This window comes from Schistocerca gregaria, chromosome 2, assembly GCF_023897955.1.
Source record: "Schistocerca gregaria isolate iqSchGreg1 chromosome 2, iqSchGreg1.2, whole genome shotgun sequence".
Classification (NCBI taxonomy): Eukaryota; Metazoa; Arthropoda; class Insecta; order Orthoptera; family Acrididae; genus Schistocerca; species Schistocerca gregaria.
The window spans coordinates 620,880,925-620,907,913 of record NC_064921.1 but is presented as its reverse complement, the minus strand read 5'-3'; the positions used below and the strand labels follow the sequence as shown (position 1 = coordinate 620,907,913).

The 26,989-nt window shown below is 43.6% G+C and overlaps 1 protein-coding gene across 1 annotated transcript in view; it reads left to right on the top strand.

The window, feature by feature from the left end:
* The window catches only part of LOC126334606 (uncharacterized), a 79,128-nt gene that overhangs the window by 2,713 nt on the left and 49,426 nt on the right, over window positions 1-26,989 (top strand). Inside the window, exons 2-3 of the mRNA XM_049997009.1 lie at window positions 20,612-22,002; window positions 22,418-22,657. Of these exons, the coding sequence (XP_049852966.1) occupies window positions 20,612-22,002; window positions 22,418-22,657 (1,631 nt within the window). The remainder of the gene's footprint in view (window positions 1-20,611; window positions 22,003-22,417; window positions 22,658-26,989) is intronic.

The following is a 26,989-nucleotide window of genomic DNA, read 5'->3' as shown; positions in this document are numbered from 1 at the left end:
TATTTTTGATAGCTCACATTACATTTCCAAGAAATGCCTTTTGCATATGATAAAGAAAATACAAAAATCTGCTCTGTTTTATGTGAACATTTCTTGTAAGTTTTACTTGCAATACCATAAGATCTTATAAGTATTTTAACATAGTTCCAAACATTTAATCTCCAATAAAATAAAGATTAAAACATTATGAACAGGTAACTCGCGTTACAACATACAGTAGCTCACGTTACATTGTCACAGATCGCAGTCAAACTTGAAATAAGCACAGGAATTTACAACACTTGAAGGGTTCACTTTTCTGACAACCTTGTCTTTAGTGTAGTATATCTCATCTTTAATTTCAGGCCACTTCCAAAATTTCCCATCTTTCATCATAACATCAACTTTAAGCTTACCATTTTCAATTTTAGTAACATTACCAGGAAAATATGAATTGTCATATTTTACCACCACCCAGTCACCTACTTGTATGTCTACTGATTTTTCTGTTCTGTTAGTGTTTTCCTCTGCAACTGATGAAGTGGTGTGTCCCACAACTTCATTATTATAGAGTTCCAAGTGATGAATTTTAGAAATGTTCAAGAAAGTCTTGCAGTTCTCGATTAAGGCTGAGAGATGTAGCTTTTTGTTTCTTTGGCTAAAGTCTTCCTCACCTATAAGAACTGCTGTCACATTAGAAGAAGAATTTAACAATGCTTTTACAAAATCTGTTGCACTGTTTAAAACAAATTTCCGGCGTTTGACAGCCCCACCAATTCCATCCACTGGCCCCTTCCCATGAGAAGTTGCAAAGTACTTCCATGTAATTCTTTTGGCATGACTCTTACTTAGAACTTTTATAGCCTCTGCAATATATCTGTTTTTAAACTGGGAAGCAGGACCATCTGACCAGATTGTAACTTCTCTAATAATTTTTGGTAGTTCTTCAAGAAGTCTATCAACATAGGGAATGACAGTGTTTTTTGTGTGGACCAGGTTATCAGATACCAACACGTAGGGGTTAGAAGTACCTGACTGCCAAATCATGGCAGTAAAAGTACTAATTTGATTGTGCTGCCAATGTGCACTTTGAATTTCATCTTGATTTACACATGTAAAATGTTCAGAAAAATCGATTTGCATCATAGCAGTTAGCATCACAGACGATAGTGATTCCTTATCACTCTGATAGTTCTTTGATTGTTCTCTCTGAAAGTAGCAGTGCTCCAAAAATTTAGGTCCTATGGTAAGAATATGATCAATAAGATTCTGTAGTGTACCTTCTTCCTCTGCTTTCAAAATTCTGTCATCACTCTCTTGCCACACGTACCATTTCACACCGCACTCTTGTACACCAGTACATAAATCAAGAAGTTTAACTGCCAATAAATTTTTACATTTCATGCCCTTTCCCAACCAACAATCGGCTGTAGGCACTGCACATAGAAAAAAATTTGGCCAATTACTGATGTACTTAGGTATTTGAGGTACTATGCTATGAAGAGAGTTAATAGCACAGATGAAATTCTCTTGATATCTGCGGACACACACATTGTGTGGAAGTTTATTGGCAAGCATTACATGTTTGGGTCATAATTTTGCGAATTTACTTTTACCAATCACTTTGTCATTTTCTTCACAAAACATTGCATGGGCTTCTTTCAAAGAAAACATAAAGTGTCACATTTGCAGCTCACTCTTACCATTCTCATCTTTTACAGTCACAACGCCTTTGCGTCCAGGGGCCTGTCTGCTAATGCCATCCCTTTCACAGAATTTGCTCACTGCACTTATTATTTCATCACTTATTTTTTGTTTAGAGACTCTTTCTACTTCTAAAGGTTCAACACATGTATGATACAATCTCCTAATACAACATTTTTGATTTCTGGGTACACTGGAAGTACGCGTTTCACTTTTGATATGGCTTTTCCCAATGAAGTCCTATTTTTATATGGTGCAGAGGCAGAGCTACTTGGTGTAGCTGAAGATGCTTCCTTTAGCCGCTTCCTGTACTTGGTGACTCTTTCTCTAACATTCCGTTTCCTATTTGCAGCAATCCTTTCTTGTTCTCTTTTACTCAAACATTTTTCCTGTTCCTGTTTCTTTTTCCTGAATTTTTTCATAGTTTCTTTGTGTTTGATTTTATACTCTTCATATCTGCCTTCATCTTTAATTTCTGCCTTTTTCGTCTCATCTTTTCAGATGCACTTAAGACGTTCTGCAAAAATTGCAAATTGTTATAAAGTAGAAATAGATATTCCCTATGGGATTTTATGTGACATATGGAGATAAATATACATTAAACTTGTCGAAATATATTGTTAGTTGTGTTGTATGTAATTCAGAACCAATGTGACTGCTCGAAATTATAACTAATCCGACAAAAATTATGGTAACTCACATTACATAAATAAAGGTAACTCACGTTACATGAGTTAAATATCCTATACCAGGAGAAGGCTTCCAGGAGGAAATTTGAGACACCAAATTATCAAGTACACTTATGTGAAGGACAGCATGGAATATAAGTGTCTGTACTTTAATGTATTTTGTGAAAATCTTTAAAAATTGACATTTGGTAAATTTTGGGTTAGCTTATATAAATGTTTTTGTATTTATCATGCTTATATTGTTTGCTTCTAAAAATATACCAAAAGTAAGAAGTAGTTATGCACTTTAAAGTGATGTATAAACCATAAAGAATTATTATAAATTTCATGATTTTTTTCCTTACCTTGAAATTGATCAAATCTTCCGCATGAACAAACTCAACAATATAATCTTCAAAACAATGGCTCTCACAAGTAAACAATAGGTTTTGGAGGGAAAAATCAAGCTTGCCCACAAAATTCAATGTCCAACCTACATAAGTAACGGGGGAAAATATTCCCACAAAATCCTCATTTACATGGAATAACCCATCTCATTGACCTTAGTCATGCTTCCTGCTCGGTTGTCTTTCTCTGTGTCTCAAGTTGTGTAAGCATCCCAGGGCGTGAACTTACTAATCGTTCAGCTAGAGGAGAGATTACTCATCCAACATTTGCTTTATCAACCACAGGTGCTGATTTATGTTTGCAAATAACACCTCTTTTTACTCAGAGATTGAATGTCATCTCCTGGGTTAATGTAACCTCTAACAAATTTTGCACTTTCATGAAGACCACTGCTCTATGGCACTCCTCCATACATCCCCCCCCCCCTCCCACTCGTGTGGGTCTGGGGGTTAGAGTGGGGTATTCCTGCCTATTGTAAGAGGCGACTAAAAGGAACCTCACATGTTTTGGCCTTTATGTAATGGTCCCCTGACGAGTTTGACCTCCATTCTTCTAAATTTTTGTGAAGAGCGAGCCAATTGGGGAAGGGTGCCTTACATGATGCATCGTGTCCATCATGTGCTGAGACTTCTCGCATCCTTCATCAACATGGATTTGCACTTCTGCTCATTCTCCAGCTGTTGCGTGAGGTCACCCTCCTGGATGCATTTCCCTCCATCCACTGTGCAGTATCGTTTTCTGTGCTGACGATAATGGACTTGTTTGTTTGTTTGCACCTGATATCCATCAGAGTAGCCAGTCTGTTGTGGTGGGGCTGCCATGTACCCTGTTGGTTGTAGCCCCCTGTCTACACAGGGATCGCTCTGCTGATGCCTGCGCCATTAAGTCCCCATGTATGCCAAGGAGCAGATGCCTATCACCCTGGGGCATCGGGAAGATGGCAATGGCCATCCTGCCAGGTGGCTTTGCTGCGGCTGGGTGGAGCCCATGGGGAGGGCCCCTGGTCGGAGGGGGTGGCATCAGGGTGGATGACACGCAGTGAAGCATAGTACGTCATCTCTTGCTGATGGTCCAATCCAGGAGTCTCTAAGTGGTCGACGTCTAACTACAATGTGAAGAAGTATGACCCCAAATTGTTCCCTTCCGTGGCCACATCATGGGAGTAATGCCAGGCTAAGGGTGGTAGCGAAACTTACTCCCCCCGTACCTCGTATGTACGAGTTCTGATGTGACACACTTCATGTTGATGAAGTCTCAGTTTTTTGCGAATCATTTAGAGGACAAGTTTGGCGAGGTGGAGGGATTGTCCAGAATGCGATCGGGGTCAGTCTTGATAAAAACAGCATCTGCTGCCCAATAATGGACAATACTCAACTGGGACAATCTGGGGGATGTTTTTTGTGTTTCCATCACGTCCCATAAGAGCTTAAATATGGTCCAGGGTATTACATTTCACAGGGATCTTCTTTTGCAGTCTGATCCTGAGCTGTGCACCAACTTAGAGCGATGAGGAGTTAATTTCATCCGGCGTGCCTATAGGAGTCCAGAGGATAATCAGGTAGCCACTGGTGCCTTCATCTTGGCCTTTGAGGGCGATACATTACCCAAGAAGGTCATTGTGATGGTATACCTGTGTAATGTCAAGCAATATATCCCTCACCCGATGCGGTGCTAAGTGCCGGAAGTTCGGGCGTGTCTTCCCGCTATATTTCCAGCGTTATATGTTGTGACAGTGGACGTCCATCACATCCCAATACTTCATGTCCCATGCCTCCCACATGTGTCAGCTGCGGAGAGCACCATTCCCTTGCTTAACAGACTGCAGGATTCTCCAGAAGAAATGTAAAATCATGGAATATAAGACCCTGGACTGACTGACCTACACTGAGGTTAAGAGGAAATTTGACCGCCTACATCCTGTACCTCTGACATCTTCTCATGCCGCCGCTACGAGAACAGTTCTAGCCCCATCCATTCAGTCAATTCCAGTTGGCTCTCAGAGCCGTAAGACTATACCTGCCCCCTTAATGATAGGGGGCACCTCCCTCCCTGTTGTTCCTGCACCACCTACCTTGGGAACACTGCCCCCCCCCCTCCCCCACCATTGGGGACATTAGTCCTCATCCAGAGGAGCGTAAGACTAAGTATTCTTCGGATCCTCTCGCTGGGAAGAGGTCCCTTGGGTCCCTCCCTTCCCAGGTTTCTACTAGTGGGAAAGATGACACCTTCCAGTGGTTGAAGTGCCCAAAAGCAGCTGGTCGTAGGGCTCCATGATCCTCCTCAGTCTCGGAGACTGAGTCAAAGAAGCCCTCCCAGCCAGAGAAACCCAAGGAACAGTAAGAGAAATCCAAAAAGAAGACCCTCAAAAACAAGGAATTAACGGTGGCACCCACACCACTGCTACCGACAATCTCTGCATACGAGGGTGAGGTGGAGATTCTGGTGTCCGCTGAACCCTCAGACACAATCGATATAGACTGCTCAGGAACTAAGTCGGTGGCAGCTGTGGCACTGAGGCGTAAACTGCCTCATTGAGTATTTCATGCCTTCCCTGCCTCACGATAACCTCATCCTCCAGTGGAATTGCTGCAGTTTTTTCCACCACCTGTCTGAACTACGGCAGCTGTTACGCTTTATACCTACTATCTGCATTGCCCTCCAGGAAACCTGGTTCCCGACAATGCTGACCCCTGCCCTCCGCAGCTGTAGGGCATATTACAAGAACCATAGTGAATATAATAGAGTGTCAGGTGGAGTTTGCATCTACACTCCTGGAAATGGAAAAAAGAACACATTGACACCGGTGTGTCAGACCCACCATACTTGCTCCGGACACTGCGAGAGGGCTGTACAAGCAATGATCACACGCACGGCACAGCGGACACACCAGGAACCGCGGTATTGGCCGTCGAATGGCGCTAGCTGCGCAGCATTTGTGCACCGCCGCCGTCAGTGTCAGCCAGTTTGCCGTGGTATACGGAGCTCCATCGCAGTCTTTAACACTGGTAGCATGCCGCGACAGTGTGGACATGAACCGTATGTGCAGCTGACGGACTTTGAGCGAGGGCGTATAGTGGGCATGCGGGAGGCCGGGTGGACGTACCGCCGAATTGCTCAACACGTGGGGCGTGAGGTCTCCACAGTACATCGATGTTGTCGCCAGTGGTCGGCGGAAGGTGCACGTGCCCGTAGACCTGGGACCGGACCGCAGCGACGCACAGATGCACACCAAGACCGTAGGATCCTACGCAGTGCCGTAGGGGACCGCACCGCCACTTCCCAGCAAATTAGGGACACTGTTGCTCCTGGGGTATCGGCGAGGACCATTCGCAACCGTCTCCATGAAGCTGGGCTACGGTCCCGCACACCGTTAGGCCGTCTTCCGCTCACGCCCCAACATCGTGCAGCCCGCCTCCAGTGGTGTCGCGACAGGCGTGAATGGAGGGACGTATGGAGACGTGTCGTCTTCAGCGATGAGTCGCTTCTGCCTTGGTGCCAATGATGGTCGTATGCGTGTTTGGCGCCATACAGGTGAGCGCCACAATCAGGACTGCATACGACCAAGGCACACAGGGCCAACACCCGGCATCATGGTGTGGGGAGCGATCTCCTACACTGGCAGTACACCTCTGGTGATCGTCGAGGGGACACTGAATAGTGCACGGTACATCCAAACCGTCATCGAACCCATCGTTCTACCATTCCTAGACCGGCAAGGGAACTTGCTGTTCCAACAGGACAATGCACATCCGCATGTATCCCGTGCCACCCAACGTGCTCTAGAAGGTGTAAGTCAACTACCCTGGCCAGCAAGATCTCCGGATCTGTCCCCCATTGAGCATGTTTGGGACAGGATGAAGCGTCGTCTCACGCGGTCTGCACGTCCAGCACGAACGCTGGTCCAACTGAGGCGCCAGGTGGAAATGGCATGGCAAGCCGTTCCACAGGACTACATCCAGCATCTCTACGATCGTCTCCATGGGAGAACAGCAGCCTGCATTGCTGCGAAAGGTGGATATACACTGTACTAGTGCCGACATTGTGCATGCTCTGTTGCCTGTGTCTATGTGCCTGTGGTTCTGTCAGTGTGATCATGTGATGTATCTGACCCCAGGAATGTGTCAATAAAGTTTCCCCTTCCTGGGACAATGAATTCACGGTGTTCTTATTTCAATTTCCAGGAGTATATGTCCTGACCTCTGTGCGTAGTGAGCCTGTGCACCTTCACATACCTCTTGAAGCTGTGGCTGTCAGGATAAGGACGTCACAAGAAATAACTGTCTGCAATGTATATCTCCGTCCAGATGGTGTGGTACCCCTCAACGTCTTGGCTACACTGATTCATCAACTCCCTAACTCTTTCCTACTTTTGGGAGATTTTAAAGCCCATAACTCCTTGTGGTGTGGCATCATGCTTACTGACCAAGGTAGAGACGTCGAAAATTTACTGTCTCTGCTCAACTTCTGCCTCCTAAATACTGGGGCTCCCACACGTTTCAGTGTGGCTTATGGCACCTATTTGACCATTGATTTATCATTTTGCAGCCCAGGACTTTCCCCATCTGTCAACTGGAGAGTTCATGATGACTTGTGTAGTAGTGACCACTTCTCCATCATCCTCACTCCCCCGGTTCCATGCCCATAGATGCCTACTCACATGGGCTCTAAACAAGGCAGACTGGGAAGCTTTCACCTCTGCTGTCACTGTTGAATCTCCTCCACATGGTACCATCAATGTGGTGGTTGAGCGGGTCACTAGAATGATCGTTGCTGCGGCGGAAAACACGATCCCTGGTTCCTTAGTGTGCCCCAAGCGAAAGACAGTACCTTGGTGGTCACTGGAAATTGGTGAGGCCATTGAAGAGTGTAGGTGGTCTCTACAGCGGCATAAGCGGCACCCATCTCTGGAGCACCTAATACCATTTAAACGGCTCCCTGCCTACATTCACCACCTTATAAACAGACTGAAACAGGAATGTTGGGAGAAGTACGTCTCGACCATTGGGTGCCATGTGTCACTTTCCCAAGTCTTGACGAAGGTCAGACATATTTTTGGGTACCAGACCCCAACAGGTGTCCCTGGCATTACCACCAATGGCGTTTTCTCTACTGATGCAAATGCGATTGCCAAGCACTTTGTTGAGCACTATGCTCAAGCCTCTGCATCAGTGAATTATCTTCCAGCCTTTCACAGTGGATGGAAGGGAAAGTCTTCTCATTCACTACACGCCACAGTGAACCCTATAACGCCCCATTTACAGAGTGGGAGCTCCTCAGCGTCCTTGCACATTGTCCCGACAAAGCTCCTGGGCCAGATTGGATCCACAGTCAGATGATTAAACAGCTCTTGTCTACAAGCGACATCTCCTCATCATCTTCAATGGGATCTGGCGTGATGATGCTTTTCCATCGCAATGGTGGGAGAGCACAATCATCCCAGTGCTCAAAACTGGTAAAAACCCACTTGATGTGGATAGCTATCGGCCCATCAGCCTCACCAACGTTCTTCGTAAGCTGCTGGAATGTATGGTGTGTCAGTGGTTGGGTTGGGTCCTGGAGTCACGTGGCCTACTGGCTCCATGTCAGGGCGGTTTCCGCCAGGGTCACTCTACCACTGATAAACTTGTGTCCCTTGAGTCTGCCATTCAAACAGCCTTTTCCAGACGCCAACACCTTGTTGGTGTCTTTTTTATTTACGAAAAGCTTACGACATGACCTAGCGACATCATATCCTTGCCACATTTTATGAGTGAGTGGGGTCCAGGTTGGTGCCTCCCATAGTTCCTCCCATATCCAGGCGAATGGGGTCTCGCGGGGCTCTGTATTGAGTGTATCTCTATTTTTAGTGGCCATTAATGGCCTAGCAGCAGCTGTAGGGCCGTTCGTCTCATCTTCTCTGTATGCCGACGATTTGTGCATTTCGTACTGCTGCTCCAGTACTGGTGTTGCTGAGAGCTGCCTACAGGGAGCCATTCACAAGGTGCAGTCATGAGCTCTAGACCATGGCTTCCAGTTTTCAGCCTCAGTGTTGTGTGTCATGCACTTCTGTCGGAGTCGTACTGTTCATCCGGAACCAGAACTCTACCTTAATGATGATCCACTCCCTGTAGTGGAGACATATTGATTCTTAGGACTAGTTTTTGATGCCCGATTGACATGGCTTCCTCATCTTCATCAGCTGAAGTGGAAATGCTGGCAGCACCTCAATGCCCTCTGCTGGCTGAGCAATACCAACTGGGTGCAGATCACACTAAACAGCTGCAGCTGTACAGAGCCCGTGTTCAATCCTCGGCGCGCCCTCAGTGTTGTGTTTACTTGACCCAGTACACCACTGTGGCGTTCGACTAGTGATGGGTGTTTAGGACGAGTCAGGTGACCAGAGTCCTGGTGGAGTCCGGAGTCCCTCCATTGGAGGTTAGGCATGCAGAACTGCTCTCCATTTACTTTGCACACATTGATTGTTCTCCCGAGCATCCGAATTACTGTCTCATTTTCCCAACCACTGCGCTTCATCTCCCAGATTTGTGGCCCAGGTCAGGACTCTCAATTGTGGTTTTCATCTGATCGCTTCTGTCTGAACTGGATTCCTTCCCTTTACCACCTCTACTCGAGGTCTATTCATGTACACCTCCATGGTGTAAACCTCAGCCGAAGCTTTGCCTGGACCTTTCACATGGCCCTAAGGACTCAGTTACTCCCACGGCTCTCTGCTGTCACTTCCTTGTTTCAGGGCTCTGAAGTGGTTTACACCGACAGCTCGATGACTGATGGTCACGTTGGCTTAATCTACCTTCACAGAGGCCATATTGAACAGCATTCCTTGCCCGATAGCTGCAGTGTTTTCACTGCAGAGCTGGTGGCTATATCTTGTGTTCTTGAGCACATCCATTCATGCCCTGGGGAGTCATTTCTTATGTTTACTGACTCCTTGAACAGTCTACAAGCTATCGACCAGTGCTACCCTCATCATCCTTTGGTAGTGACCATCCAGGAGTCCTTCTTTGCCTTGGAACGGTCCAGTTGTTCAGTGGTGTGTGTTTGGACCCCAGGTCACGTCAGAATCCCAGTCAACGAACATGATGACAGGCTGGTGAAACAGGCTACACGGAAACTGCTTATCGAGATTGCCATTCCAATAGCTGACCTGCATTCATTATTATACTGCAAGGTTTTTTGGCTTTGGGAGACAGAATGGCATAGTCTCAGTACGCACAATGAACTGCATGCCATTAAGGAGACTACGAATGTGTTGAAGTCCTCCATGTGGGCCTCTCGAGGGTCTCTGTGATTCTCTGCCGGTTCCGCATTGGTCGTGCTTGGGTGACCCAAGGCTACATCCTGCGCCGTGAAGACCCACCCCAGTGTCGGTGTGGTGTCCAGTTGACAGTGGTCCATTTCCTTTTACACTGTCATAGTTTGGCTGCCCTGAGACACCATCTTCAGTTACCGGACTCATTATCATTAATTTTAGCAGACAACACCTCATCAGCTGATTTGGTTTTACATTTGGTATGTGAGGGTGGGTTTTATTATTTGATCTAAGTTTTAGTGCATGTCCTTTGTCCCTCAGTGTCCTCCACCCTAGTGCTTTTAAGGTGGAGGTTTTAATGTGTTGCATAGTGGCTGGCTTATCCTTTTATTTTCTTGTGTTTGTGTTTTTCTTGTCCTATTTTGTTCCTAGTAGTGTTCGTTGCTCTTCTGTCATTTTTGTGGTTTTTCCTTCCTCTCAGTATTGTGCTGTATGTCTAGTTTGTTTTATTCTTTCCTTTGTGGAATTGTTACAGTAGGAACAAGGGAATGATGACCAAGCAGTTTGGTCCCTTTCCCCCCTTGTAAACCAACCAACCAACCAACCAAACATACATTCCTCCTGGGAGAAGTCCAGCATCTTGTCATCTCCATATTGCACATACCAGATTAACACACAATTTTATTTTACGTGAAACACAATCCCCACATTGTGGTTGCTGAGCAATACAAACAGTAGCTCTTATCCTGGTGGAATGATGTCTCCTGGCTTTCTATGAACGTGGTATTCCCAGATTCCTTGTCTCTAGTATTGGTGGATGACTGACAGATAGTTGAACTGATTCTCCATTTTTTTGATGCTAGTGTTAAGTTTTTAACTAATTCCAATGCAGGAGCAGGGACTTAGCACTAGGGCGTCTCCGCCATTTTCTGGGTTTGAGGGACCATTGACACTACCTCCTATGCCGGCTCCCTTTGTCATCTCTGTTTTAAATGCTAGTAGATGTGGTTAGCACCATTTTTCTGCTGTTCCTTATTTTCCATTTTAGGGGTGGCACTCCGATATATAGTGTTTGCTGTTCTCTGATTTGACTATTTTTTTTACTTAAATGGATCGGGACAGAATGCAGAGCTCTGCAGGATGCTTGCCTGGCACCAACCCCATACTGATCCTTTTATTTCTCTCACTTCATTACTGCCAGTCTAACTGATGACCATCACATTTTTAGCCTTGTGACATTTGCTGTTACACACCTCCTAGCTAGAAGTCCTTATTTACTCTGTAACTGTCTTCGTCCTTAATTGAATTGGCAGGAGGTTGAGATGAGGTCAGGTTTCTTTCACCACAGATGACCACTAGGAGTCCCCTCATCTGCTCTCGCCTATTCACCAATCCGGCTTATATATTTTCATTTGTCTTTAAATTATTTCTCAGCTCTTGCTCAGTACTGTGTTCAGTGCTTCAGTTTTACTACTTGTACATCGCTTCATAATAGGATCAAATTTCTGGCTGTCATCACTAACTCCAGATGAACACTCTTCACTGACAGACTGATGTCCTCATTGTTTAGTCCCTTAATTCCCAACTAATGAAACATTATACTGAACATCTCAGTGGGGTCTTCACAGACAGGCATGATCCCCGAAACCTAGTCCACATACAGATTTCCCACATCACATATCTCTAGACTCCCTATCACACCCAAGAAACAGCTGCCCAGGAGAATCCCTCTTCCTCAGCCAGTATCATCTCAGGCTGTAACTACTAGGAAATGAGGAATGTCCTTACCTATAACTTTTACCACACATCCCAAAGTGGTATCTGCAATATCTTGGTCTATATTTATGCCACAATCAGTCTCAATCCAATATTTCATGGGTCACATCCCTGTGGAAGACCCAGGTGCAAGATTTGCCCAATACTCCCACTTGACACATCCTACTCCAGCTCCATCATAGTCTTATTCCATCCCATCAGAGGCAGAGCCACCTGTAAAGCAGTCACTTTGTGTACTAGCTCTGCTGCAATTTCTGCACAGCATTTTATGTGGGCATGATGTCCAACCACCTGACCACCAAACTGAATGATTACTGCTAAATTGTGACTGAAAGCAGAGTTGTCTAACCATCAGTGGAACAGACTGCTGGGCATAGCATGCTGGACTTCAGTGGCTGGTTCACAATATTTGCCATATGGATCTTTCATTCCATTGCCAATTTCTGTGAACTATGTAGATGGGATATGTCCTTGCAACACATTCTCCATTCCTGTAATCCTTTTGGCCCCATTCTCCATTAGGCTCCAGCCAGGTGCTCACTTCCACCCTGAACACAACTCATCCATCATCCACACTGTCTTCTGCACACTCTCCTCCCTCCCCCCCCCCCCCCCCCCCCTCTCTCTCTCTCTCTCTCTCTCTCTCTCTCTCTCTCTCTCTCTCTCTCTCTCTCTCTCTCTCTCTCTCTCTGTGTGTGTGTGTGTGTGTGTGTGTGTGTGTGTGTGTGTGTGTGTGGGGGGGGGTCACCTTTCAACTGCTCTCAATGCTTCTACTATTCAGTGAGTTGTTACCTTCATTCTATATATATTCTTCTTCCATTCCTTTCTTTCTCATCTTTGCTGTTTGTCTGTAGCCCATGTAAAAGGACCTATAGTTTTCATACATTTAAGGTTTGTTGCCATTTTGTCCACTTTTCTGCATCTTCAGGCGTGGAGCTTATGTCTGAAAGGCATTACTTTTTAACATTGTTTACAACAGTTTATAGTCTGTAGAACAAAAGAAGGAAAGTCGGAGTTTAATGTGTAATTGAAGACGAACTCATTACTAATGAATTTTTGTGTGTTTAAACTGGAGCTTCATTTGGTGATAGTATTTGGGTAAGCCAGTTAATCGGAAGTGCTCAAGTGCATTTGACTTTCTTTAAATTTATATTGAACAGATCATTGTAGTTTCTGGCTTTCTGTGCCTCTTTAATTTTATTTCTCCACTAGCGACCAGCCATATTAATATGTAGTGGTACACAGAAACTTCCCTCTTGGATTGGTTTAGATATTAATGAAAACTGTATCAAAATCACTACAGTTGTGTGTGAGATTAGTCGTATGAGGCAGACAGAAAAACTTTGCAAAGGACTTTAGCTTATAATATCAATTGATTACAGTGCTTCACTGCACCCTAGAGTTGCAGTGGTTCTTTACTTCACTGTTTTTCCCAACAGATAAGACCTCATCTCTGACAATGGATCAATCAGTACAATTATGCATACATCAGGGGGTAGCTGGGCATGGTGCACAAGGATACATCCAAAGGTGCCAAGTCACATGGCAAATGCACGCAGCTGATCTAAAGGGTGGCACAGAGGCCTTTATTGGCCAAGAGTATCCACCTCCAGAAGTTTCCTGTTTTGTGTATTTCCAGAAGAGTTAGCAACTTTTACTTTCTGTGATTTATTTGCACATAATTTGTGCGTAATAAAATCTGTGTTGGTGAAGAAGCAAATTTACAAGAATGGTGATGATGATTTTTCTGAATTGCAACCTACCCCGTGCCAGAATGGGACTGTTCAGACCATTTTACTTAGTTTTTCAACCATGATGAACAAACAAGTTTCTTGAGCTCTTGGAAACAACTCAACTGGCAGCATGAGCTTGTACAGAAGTTGACAGATCTGACATGTCTGCTTCTGACAGTCCCAACTTTCCAGCAATTTAGTGAACCTCAAGAGGGTTGAGAAGTGTATCAAAAGCATTTGCACTTCATTTCCAGCCAAGTGACTTTAAGTGCCCTGAGCAAAAATGGGTCTTTGTATTGTCTACGAACCACAGCTCTAGTGTGCCAACATTAGCCCATTTATCTCACTCGTCACTGCTACCCCTCACCACTATTCACTCACTTTTAAGTGAACATTTTGCTACAAAAATGCATCGGTGACTGCTCATTTAGAGTTCCTTTCTAGGTAGCATCAGAAAATTATACGTCAGAGGGGGAACACAAATCTACAAGGACCAAATAGAAAATGCAAGTTTGCATGTTCTTGTCAATTTTATGTAGAATCGTTAACACAAGGCATTGTGATTAGATTAGCACCAAGCAGTGAAATTTGTGGCAAGCACTACAGTAATCAGATCCTTCTTTAGATGAAGTTGTACATGTTGCTAGGGCTTTAGAGTGTTCTAAGCTGCTTTGACTTTCATTTCTACAGACCATGAGGTATCAGAGCTGCCATATCAATTGGCAAATGAGGTGTAATGTAATCCATCTGGTGGTGAAACAGCGAAAATGTCTGGCAGTCCAGGTGCTCTTTCCCAATGCCATAAAATGTTTCCCACTCTGGCTTGTCAAAATTTTTGCAAATGCCCAGTTGTCCTGATTACTTTTCTTAAATGTCAGCTTTCTTTCCCACTTTATAATGTTGTCTGTTTCTGTCAGAGTCATATAGCAGATGTTTGCCAGAGTCGGCCTTGCAGTCAACAGTGAAGTGTGCTGATTCAAATTAATGAGATCACAGAGTCAAGGGTAGCTCCATGCCATCTCATACTGCCAACGACAGTTCATGATAAATTTTATACCTTTTGGATATAGGGGCATCCTTCTCAATTATTAATCAACATACGTATCTCTGACTGGGCTCTCCATCCTTAAAAGTAGTTGTGGCTTAGGTGCGGACATATGCTCATCTTAAAATTCTGATACTAGGCTAGTAAAAGCATTGTGAAAAGGAAAGTTGCCACTCACCATATAGTGGAGATGCTGAGTCGGATAGGCACAACAAAAAGACTGTCATAAGTAATAGCTTTCAGCCAGCAAGACCTTCATCAGAATTAGATGGTGCGCACGCGCACGCGCACACACAAACACACACACACAAACACACACACACAAACACACACACACACACACACACACACACACACACACACACACACAAAAGCAACTCTCACACATGACTGCAGTCTCAGGCAACTGAGGCCAGACTGCGAGCAGTGGCACTGGCACATGATGGGAGTGGCGACAGGATGGGGGGTAATGAGGAGGGGGAGGGGTATAGTAGGGTAGGTGTGGTGGACAGTGACGTGCTGTTGGAGAACTCGGAGGGTCGAGGTGAAAAAAGGGTAGGGCAGCTATGTGCAGTCAGAAGGTTAGACGGAGGGAGTGGAGAGGTGGGGAGGGAGCGTTAACGGAAAAGGAGAGAAGTAAAAAGACGGCATGCGATGGAGGAATGGGGGCTGTGTAGTGCTGGACTGGGAGCAGAGAAGGGGCTGGATGGGAGTCCTCACCAACATAGTCCTGCAAAACCATATCAACCAAGCCCAAACCACCTTGCAGTACCTTCTCTCCATCTGCAATCCCAAATTCCTGGAACCCATAACAACATTGAAACTCTTGCTCTCCGGGAACTAGAGCAACTTGGACAATGTCATCTCAAAAAGTTCTCCACTGTGCTCACTTCCTACTCCCTCCCTGGAGTATCACTGTCCACTTCTTCTACAACAACCTCCAAGCCTCCTCCATGTCCCCTCATAGCTGACAAACCCTTTCTCGTCGACCAACTACATTTACCCCACCCTCCAAAACTTCCTCCCACCACCACACTGAATCCAGAACCTAAACAGACCCAAAACACAGGCATGAACCTTTCTTCCAAATGCCTTAGCCCCACAGAAATATCAGTCCTTTCCAACGGCCTCACTTTTTGACCCATTCCCAAATTCAATCATGCAGGACTTGTTAAAGACCTCTCCTTCTCTCGGTCTCTACAGTGGAAACTTTTTTTGCCACCAACCCTACCAATGAGACTCAATCGAAGACCAATGTTGAACCATACCAACTCAGTTCCTCCATCCAATCATGATCCACCCCCACTGCCCACAAATCACCCCCTGTTAACTTTCCAGAATTTCTTAACCTCGAACCTTGCCTCACTACCATTCCTCAAATTCCTCAACATGCAAACTAACCTTACAATCGCAGAAAGAACTGCAGTCCACCATCTTAAAACTGATCCTGATCTTATAATCCTACCTGCAGATAAAGGCTCCACCACTGTTGTTTTGAACCAAAAGGATCGTGTGGCAGAAGGACTCCATCAGCTGTCAGATACATCCACCTACAAATCTTGCCACAGTGACCCCATTCCAGAAATCCAGCAGGATCTCCAGTCACTCCTCACACACTCAGGCCCTTCCCAGAACCTCTTCCTGGAGCCATCTCTCTGCTCACCTCTACCACTCCCCACTCCCACCTTCTACATGCTTCCTAAAATCCATAAACCCAACCACCAAGGATGCCCCAATGTGGCCAGTTAGTGTGCCCCCACTGAGAGAATCTGTGCTGTCCTAGACCAACACCTTCAACCTGTTACCCGGGACCCACCCTCCTATACAAAAGATACCATCATTTCCTGCACTGACTCCCCGCAGTTTGTGTCCCTTTACGACACGGTGCCCTGCTCATCACTATTGATGCCACTTCCCTTTATACTAACATCCCTAATGCCCATGGCCTTACCGTTATTCAACACTACCTTCCCCAACGTTCGACAGATTCCAAACCAACTACCTTCTTCCTAGTCACCATGACCAACTAGATCGTAACCCACAATTACTTCTCCTTTGAAGGCATTACCTACAAACAAATCTGTGGTACGGCTATGGGCACCTGTGTGACACCGTCCCATGCCAAACTATTCATGGGCCATCTGGAGGAATCCTTCCTAAACATCCAGAATCCTAAACCCCTCATGTGGTCAGATTCATCTGTGACATCTTTGCGACCTGGATCGAGGGTGAGGACACCGTATCCACATTCCTCCAAAACCTATCTACATTCCTCCAGAACCTCGACAACTTCTCCATTGCTTCACCTGGTCCTACTCAACCCAACAGGCCACCACCAACAAACTGTGGCCAAGAAACAAGTGTACCACTCTGTTGCTCAGCACGCTGCCAAACATGACATCCTCCATTTCAATGATTGCTTCACAGTCTGTACCATTTGGATCCTTCCCACCAACATCATCTTTTCTGAATTGCGTAAGTGGGAAGTCTCCCTGCAATATATCTTACATTCACGTTACCCTCCTATCCACAATCTTCGTTAGTCATTGTCCTCTCCCATCTGGCCCCTTCTCTGTTCCCATTCCAGCACTACACAGCCCTCATTCCTCCATCGCATGCAGTCTTTTTACTTCTCTCCTTTTCTGCTACCCCCCCCACTCCCTCCCCACCTCTCTGCTCCTTTCCTCTAACTTCCCGACTGCATACATGTGCCCTACCCTCTTTCCACCTCCTCCCTCCGAACTCCCCAACAGCATGTCACTGTCCGCCATGCCTGCCCTACTATCCTCCGTACCCCCACCCAGTCGCCACTCCCATCAAGCTCTAGTGCTGCTGCTCGCAGTGTGGCCTCAGTTGCCTGAGACTGCAGCCGTGTGTGTGAGTTGCATTTGTTTATGTATGTGTGTGTTTGAAATCCAAATCTGACAAAGACCTTACTGGCTGAAAGCTATGACTTGTGACAGTCTTTTTTGTTATGCCTATCTGCGACTCAGCATCTCCACGATATGGTGGGTGGTAACTTTCCTTTTCACTATATTGTTGCATTCCATCCTGGATTTTGCACGTTTGGTACTAGGTTAAGTAGTTCTGGAATTATTGTGTAAGCAAGTAACCAAAACTCTCTCTCTCTCTCTCTCTCTCTCTCTCTCTCTCTCTCTCTCTCTCGTTGTGGAACCTACAGTGGATACAGTTTTTTGTATGGATGGTAGTGCAGCCTATGGTTTTTTTCTATCAAACTTTCTGTCCAAGGAGTTCTAAGTATACCATTCCATGTGCAGAAGTAGAGCTTTGTATCTCCAAAATGTTCCCTCGTTTTCTCCAGGCCTGGGAATGGCTTCTGGTTTCTTTTTCCATGTTACATTTTGCAAAACCCATCCAATACTGTGATTGTTTAGAGGAGTTAAAACTGCTGTCCCTAATTCCTTATATTAGATGGGCATCACCTTTAATCAGTGTTCACAGATCAGGTGGATTGTTATACCTTTATGGTTGTTTCAGAAATATGGTAAATGATCAGTCAGTTGTGGTCTTGTGCCTATCCACTTGTGATGAATCATTTTTGAACTTGATTGGAGTTCAATATTTCTCTAAAATCGATATTTTGGAAGCTTATTTTCAACTTATTTGAACAAAATTTTCAAACCCATACTGGTATTAAATATTCCATAAGACCTCTTTCAATATCAATCTTTAGAATGAACTATTGCCAATATTCCACAGTGCATCAATTATTTTGGTGATATAGCAGTCACAGGAAGCAGTCATGATGAGCATGTTGAATATGTGGCAAGTACTTTTTGTCCTTTTGCATCACTACCAGAAGTGTTGCAGCAGCCACACATAAGGATCCACTCTTGAGACAGGTTTTTAGCTACCCACAGGCACTTCCTCCTACAGTCTCTGCAGAACTTCATTGCTTCTTATCGACAAGGCCATACTCTTCATCTCTGCAAAGGTGACCTGTTATTGAGTCAAGATGATGGTCAGTATTGAGTGGTGATTCTGGAAGTTCTGTTCTCCCATATATTGCAACTCTCCTACATCAGCACCACCGGAACATTTGTAGAATGAAGAATATGGCCTACTGACATTTATTGGCCCTAGGTGAAAGAAGATATTGTGTACATGGCTCAACACTGCCCAGCTTGTCAGATGCAGAAAACAGCACAGCCCAAGCGTACCAACTGTAGCCTACACACAGCGAGCTGTGGGACTGAGAGCATATGTGGATTTTATGGGTTCTAGTCCATGGGACCATGTGACTGACTTTAATAGCTGCATATTCTCATTTTCCTTACATCATAAAAATGCAACGGAACACAATGGAAAATTTTGCTAAGGCCCTGGTCACTGTTGTTTTATTGAGGAGCCAAACAAGTTCTTTTCACCAATAGTCAATGGCAATTTGCATCTGCTGGTTTCAAAAGTTTTGCACCCCAAATGCAATGTTACCACACCTCCATTTGACCAGCCTCTAATTCCATGGCTGAATGTTTTGTGCACATGTTCAAAATGCAGATTGAAAAACCAATTCTGTGCTGCTTTCTATTTTGTCCTTTTATAGGCCGACACCGTTCCACTATCAAAGCCCAGTGAAGCTCTTGCATGGACACCCCATCGTTCACTGTTAGATATGTTGCAGACTTCTTGGTACAAGAAGAAGAAAAAATGGCCACTCCTGATAAGGTGGGAGTCATGGCCTCTATATTTGGCCATATGCGTGACTTTATGCGTGGCTCCATCACAGTCCAACAAGCCACCAACTGATCTTCGTGGCCACACCTTGAGGCATCCTTCGCTGGCACAGCAACCAGCTTCATTTGTGTGTGCCATCTGGGCACACTCCACCTGTGGATATGCTACTCTCATGGCGCGCAGCCCTGCTTGCCCATCCCTAGGGCCAACAACAGCAGATGGGGGTTTGATTCTAGGATGACATTACAAGAGATTGGCACCTGGCATTCCCAGTCCTCCAGCCATCGTCCATCATCTATATGATTCGTACCTGAACAACAATATGCAGGTGATCGTTCCCCTCCACCACAGTTTGCATTGGGTCTTACATCAGACCCACAGCCTTCTCTGGCACCATCAGCAAGCCGGTAGTCCAAACTGTCATCTCCTCATGCCTTTCCAGTGGCAGATCTGGGAATAGCTCCTCTACCACTGGCAGCATGCCAACTTTTGCAGCATGCCAACTTTTGCAGCATGCCAACTTTTGCAGCACGCCATATTGCATCCCTTCATCCCCCTCCCCCCCCCCCCCCCCCCCCCAACCCCATCTCCCCCAGCCCCAACAAGATGAGTTCAGTCTTATAGGCTGGTCCAAGGCAGAAGGGATCTTGTAATCCACCTGACATGCCAGTGGATCAGTGGCTATAATTATGCACATGTCTGGTAAGGTTGCTAGGGAGGATACATCCTCTGGTGCCAGGTCAAGGGCTTCCGCATACCGTCACAACCACAGTTGTCAACCAGCTGACATTTATAACAAGCCTCATGGATACCTATTAATGAGGACACTGTTCATAATTTTCTCATGGACTGTGATTTGGACTTAGTTGTTACCTACCATTGGCTAGCACATATATTTGCCTCTCTACCTAATGTGGTACTGTCTTCAGACACCTTTCTACCAATTTGTGATTTCAATAGCGAACAGAGTATCGGTGCCTCAAGAGCTTGGTTCATATTAGAATGCTTTGAGAACCTGTGAACAGTATTCTCCTGCTCTAACATGTGAGATTTTCAACGAACTTCCAGGTTACTGTGCTAGTCAAGAGCTATCCACTTACAGAAGTTTTACATTTTGTGTATTTCCAGGGGAGTCGAGATCTATTACCTCCTGTGACATATTTTTACATAATTCGAGCTTAATAAAATCTGTGTTGCTGAAGAAGCAGACTTGAAATAAAAAGAACATTACAGTCCAGAGAAATAGAAGAGATTTTTTCCTTGACATGCTGTTTTGCTTCTTGCTATTCCTAAACTATAAAATTAGATTTTATTTCTTTTGTGTCAACTGTATGTACTGTTTCTGTTGTTTCAGGAGATAGCCTGAAGACCAAAGAGATCACTGAAAAGTTAGCAGCAGTAATACATGAAAAGTACAAAGATTTCTTAAATGCTAAATCAGAAAATTTGCATGATGGTTTGAAAAAAATAGTAATATTTTTATTATTGAATTCTGACATGTTTGATGAGGACCCGTTAATGGCAGATGAAAACTGCGGACATCTCATTGGAAGCATCCCAACTGTCAGTAAGGATTTACTAATTTCAATATTTTGGGATATAGGTTTGCAAGCTTATGTCTATGATTTCATTGCAAATGGACCACCATCACTTGTTATTCACGTAATAGATACACTAGCTCACAAAAAGATTTCGATGGAGCTATTTGATGCCCTGGAATTGAGCTCCAAATCAATTGTAGGTATATACACACAACTTTTGAAGATTTCCTTAGGAAGAATTACTTCAGAAAACATGAATTATTGTTGGTGCAGATTCACAGAATACTTAAAAAATTTCTTGACAATATTTTTGGACCCAGGGAAGAAACGATTTGAAGGAAGAGGAACTAAAGACTTGCATTATTTTGCAGGTTGTGCAATGAAAAAGTTATTAATTGTTTGTGAACATTGTTTAAAATACTTTGTAAATTGTCCAGAACACAATGATTGTATACATACCATTTACAAGAACATAGATTATCCCATTGAGGAATGTAAACATGAGGAACACTGTAGAACTGATTCTATTTCTGAAATTACCAATGACTTACTTACTGCTTGTTTGCATAATTTGTATGGAGTTACAGTAGATTTATGGTTGTTTTGGGTAGAATGTGATGAAAAAGATGAAAGGCATTTGCAACTGGATATTGCTGAGGCAAGCTTTCGTGTCTCTGAAGCTATAAATAGTGTTCAGGAGTTCAATCAGAAATTTTCTTGTGTGGAAAAATTGTTGCCCTTACTACAGCGCTTTGCGACCAAACCTATAAGTGAGGAAGACATAATAATGTCTGCAGATCTTGCAACAGTAATGAAAAATATACCAAATGAAGATAAACGACTTAATAGATGGTGGAAGGCCTTTCTTAGTTTTGATTGTCTCTGTGAGACTGAAGAAACTTTGGTGTGCTTGGAAGGGAATTTATCAGTGGTGGATAAAGATGATGTTTGCAGGATACTAGACATTGCTGCTAATAAATTGTCTTCTACTGAAAATTTAAGTGATATCCCATGTGAGAGGTTGAAACACTTGTCACTTAATGCAGTGAAAAGTCTGGAGCTACCACTGCAGTTTGAAGTATTGAATCATTTCTTTTTGAAGCATGGTGTGACATCTGTACTGCAAACAAAAGAATTTAATAAAGATTGTACAGAGTGTTTCAACAAATCTACAGAATTTTGTGAAGAAGCAAAAAAAGAGGAGGTAATTATGCTGATGTTACTCTTTTTTTTTTCCTTTTTAAGGAATTAGTTTGTATACATTGTTGAATTGAATGTGCTTAATACTGCTGTATGATGGAGTGGTGATTATAAGTTTGGGATTTGAGGGGGGGGGGGGGGGGGGGCAGCAAAGTGTTGCCAGTGTGCTGTCAGCCTCACTTAAACTCTGCTTGTACCTACAAAATAGCCAATGCAGTGATCAGGTGGTACTTGAGAAAGAACAATGGGTGACTGGCACCTGGCCCCAGCCACACATTATCAGTGTTTTCTGTTTGCAACTAATCTGTAATATAATTTTTGTACACATATGTTTTAGCTATTTTTCCACTACTTTTTACAAATTACCTTTTGGTCCATTATTAACTGAAATGTTCATATTGTGTGATACTTTTTTACAGTTTGTTAAACAGTGTGTTGCAGTCTGTTTACAATCACCTCAGAATTTTGTAACGAAGGCATTGTCAGAAGGGCTTCATAACAAGCAGCAGCTTGCTGTTGTAATTAATGCACTTAAAGAATTGAAAATCCCATTGTCTGCATTAACAGTGAATGGAAATAACCTGATATTGCATTCCATTGAAAAAATTATATTGAACAAGTTCTCTGAAGATACTGAGGCTGACAACTACATTTGTATGGTAAGTTAAATTACCGGAGTACACTATTTCTTTTAATGTTTGCCATCTCTCTTGATCTGTGATATGAGCAAATTAATTTTACGTATCTGCCAGTATGTGAACCAACATACCTGCAAAATGAGAACTTTACTGGAGTTTACCTTTGTAGGTAATACAAAATTGACTATACTTCTTAGCTGAACAACAGAAAACATTTTATTTCCATCAAAAATTAAAAATTCCTATTTAGTTGAAATTAGCTCTGGTGTTTAGTAAAATTCTTTTCTTGCAACCTTATCTTTCATTGTAACAGTTATTGATTTGGCTTGTTAGGAAGCAGGCACTGTAATATATTATGCTGATGTTGAAATGATACTTACAACACGTCTTAGAATGTTAGTCCTGAATCAGATAAAAAAGAAGCGATAGGACTTCGTTTACTGCTAAGAAATTCATGTGTTATCCAGGCAAAATATAAAACCTTTATTGGCATTAATAGTCATTCATTGTGTGCTGTGTTTTCCATCATGAAGGAAAATTTTCGTGAATGTGGACTGAGTCAAGGCATACATTATGCGAAGCTCAGTTCAAAACCAAAATATAAAGTTTTGAGTGTTTGTCTTAAGGTGACACACACTTATAGCATTGAAAGTATCTAAACACATATTTGTGAACATTACTATGGGGTATGCCCATTCTGTACCTTTATGATGGCACTGAACTCACTTTTATGGATCAACGATATATGTGCTGGTTTGGAGTGACATGGGGTGCATTTTTTTCCGTTGTGTACAGTGGGAAGCAAAGGACATTAGGATTAATATTGGGGCTTTTGTCTTTGCATTTGAAGGTGAGTCATTGCATGAAAAGGTCAAGGTCATAGTGTATCGATACAATATGAAACCATTTGTTCTCCCTCCCATATAATGTTTCAAATGCGTGAGATATGAGCACATGTCTTCGCTTTGTAATGTCAGCCCCATCTGTAGGGATTGTGGATATCTGTTGCACACAGCCGCTCCTTGTGCCCGTTCCCCCATCTGTGTCTGCTGTGGAGAGCACTCATTCCCCTGTTCATGGGGTTGCACCATCTTCCAAAGAGAAAAGAAAATCCAAGAGGACAAGGCTCTTGAATGAATCATGTATCAGGAGACCAAGAAGAACTACGATCCTATGCATCCTGTACATATGATGATGATGATGATGATGATGATTCCTACAGCTAAAATAAGGTCACATCTGATGACATTACCCTCACCTTTCATGCCTTCCACAATGAGCCTTTGGGGCTGCTAGACTACATCTGTTCTCCCCAGCCAGAGAAGCAACATGATCCTTTGGCATCTCTCACCATGAAGAAGTACCTCAACTGCTCCCTTCACAGGACTCTGCTGATCTGCAACTGGATACCAGCCAGTGCCAGAAGGAATCATAGGTTGCCAGTAATAGAGCTTTGCATTCCTCCTCTGTTCCTGAAGCTAGGGCATCGAAATATTCCAAAGAGAAGAGGGACAAAAAGATCTCAAAGACGAAGGTGGTTCTGATGGTCCCTTTGCCACCAAATCCTGCTTATTCAGCCTCTGTACCCAAGGCAGAGTTTGTGGTGGCCTTTGTGGCACCAGATCCCCCCTATGCAACCTACTTCAGAACCGATGTGTGGTGATACAGTATCCTCACAACCGGTGACAGCAGATGACCTTGGCACGTGGTTTCTTCATGTCCCTAGGGCATACCAATAGTGTGATCCGCCAGTGGCATTGTAGTGTTTTTTGCCACCACCTGGCTGAACTACAATGTCTTCTATGTGTTTCCCCTGTGTCTCCATTGTCCTGCATTGCAGTACAACTTTGGAGACTGTGGCTGTTCGTGTCAGGATGTCTTTGGATTACACCATATGCGATACGTGTCTCCCTCGCTATGGTGAAGTGACTCAGACTGTGTTGTCTGCACTGGTTTCTCAGCTCCTCTGTTCCTTCCTCATTTTGGGTAACTTCAATGCCCAAAATCCATTGTGGGGTGGAATTATGATGATGGTCCACAGTAAAACTATCAAAACTTTGCTCACAAAGCTCAATTTTTGTCTCTTGAATTCCAGCGCCTCTGCATACTTCAGTATGATGTATTGATCTTATTCTGCCAGTGATCTTTCCATTTGCAGCGCTCGTCTTCTCCCCTCCACCCATTGCAGGATCCATGATAACCTGTGTGAACAGTGATCATTTTCTAATTGTCATGTCCCCCCATCATCATCACACCTGGACGTCCACCAGATGGGCTCTAGCAGTGCTGACTGGGATGCCTTTTTCTCCGCCATTGACCTTAGCACCCTGCCACATGGAGGTGTCGATGCGGCTGTCAAGAGTGCAACTGCAGCCTATCTATTGGCAGCAGACTTGGCAATCCCCTATTCCTCCAGATCTCCCCATTGGAAGGTAGTACCTTGATGGACTTTAGAAATTGACATAATTAGGGATTGCAGGCAAGCTCTCCAACACCGTAAGTGACATCCATTGATGGAGCACCTCATTGCCTTGAAACGGCTCCATGCTTGAGCCTCCGACTAATAAAACAGTAGAATCAAGAACGCTGGGGATGGTATGTTACTATCTCTGGACTGCATACTAGGGATGGACGATCTGCTCCTGAACTGATTCAAATATGCAGATCATCCTAAGGAGTGAGCAATCAGTGACTTGGAAAAAAGGAATGTTAGCTCCTCTGATCCTAAATGTCTGTAAGGTGATATTAGTGACGAGAATAAAGATTCTGTGGCTGGCTGGAACCTTTTGTAGAAAATTTTATGTCACTTGTACATTTCTCTTGAGAAACACATGCAGAAGGAAACATCTCCCAAGCAGCAAAACAATACAGTATAGACAATGTGCATGGATGGATTTGCGTATCTTACTGATGTGTGCCTCTATTCTCAGCAATCAAAAGTGTGGACAATGAAGAAAGATAAGTTCCGCAGAACACTGCATTAACACTTTGTATCATATACTGGGTATAAGCGATGATTGTTTACAAAGAATCACAGCAGTGTAAAGGAAGTCAAGAAAAAACAATTTGATATAGGACATTTGTCGTCTATAAAATTGTGAAACTACTTCACATTGGCCTACAAAAATTACCTAACCTGCAGCATATGCATATCACATGGGATTTTATATATTCTCTCTCACACTATCAGGCCTGGAGAGAAAAAAATTAATAGGAACCTTTTGTGGAAAATTTAATGTCACTTATACATTTTCGTTGAAAAACTCAAAATTGCAGCATCTAGTGAAAACATATTGTAGTACAAAATCAAGCTACATTAAAAAAAAAGGTCCTATTCATTTTTTCTCTAGAACAAATAGTTCAAATGAAGAGAGTGAGAGAATACTGAAAATCTCATGTGACGTGCATGCGCTTTACTTGATCTGGTTTTTAGCTTATTTGAGGTAGTTTTCCGACTTGATAGACCACAAGTGTTCTATATCAGATTGTTCATTTCTACTTCACCTACACTACTGTGGTAAACTGTAAACAGTTGTAATTTACACTCTGTATCTACACTCTTGACCTGAAAAGAAAATTTCAAATTTCAGAAGCCCAATAAACATTTACGTACTGTTCAGAGAGGTGTTACTCCTTATCCTTTGATATAAGATCATACATGGAATATGTTGTTGGTGATCATGTGAGTCACGTGAACTGCAGTTTTCTGCCACCACCTGCACAAAGCAGATCCCAAAACGACTCTTCCCTATGGCTTGCCAGCCGGCCCCGTTTGCCGGCCAGCCCGATCGCCAGTCAACTGTGGAATCACTCTGCTCTGATTTAGCTTGCAGTTCACTTCCTTGACTCAGTGCATCTCCATCCAAGATCAGCTTTACTGGATATTATTCTTTATCATAACACTATGTATTTACATTATTATTTATAATAGTGTATATTGTTTTTATTTTCATTTATTTTTTTATTTTTTTGATAACCTGACCAGATTGATGCTTTCAGGACTCCTCTTATACTGGACGAGGGTTTTATATGTAACTTTAGAACCTATTACATCACACTTACTTAAAAAATTATAATTTCTTTTGATAGTGTAGGAAAAGACAGATTGCTACCTACTGTAAAGAAGACATCAATCTGTCTTTACCTACACTGTTCGTATTTCGACCTGGAGTTTCCATTGTTTGATACTTTCTTTTGTCTGGATATATCTGGCATTTGCCTGTTACATCTTCTGGGTTGAAATAATTGATCTTTCCACCTTTTCCTCGGTCTTCCTAAAGACATTATGCCCACTGGGTAATGATTCATTATTATTAACTGTATTCTTCACCTTCTAGTCTTGTGACATACAGT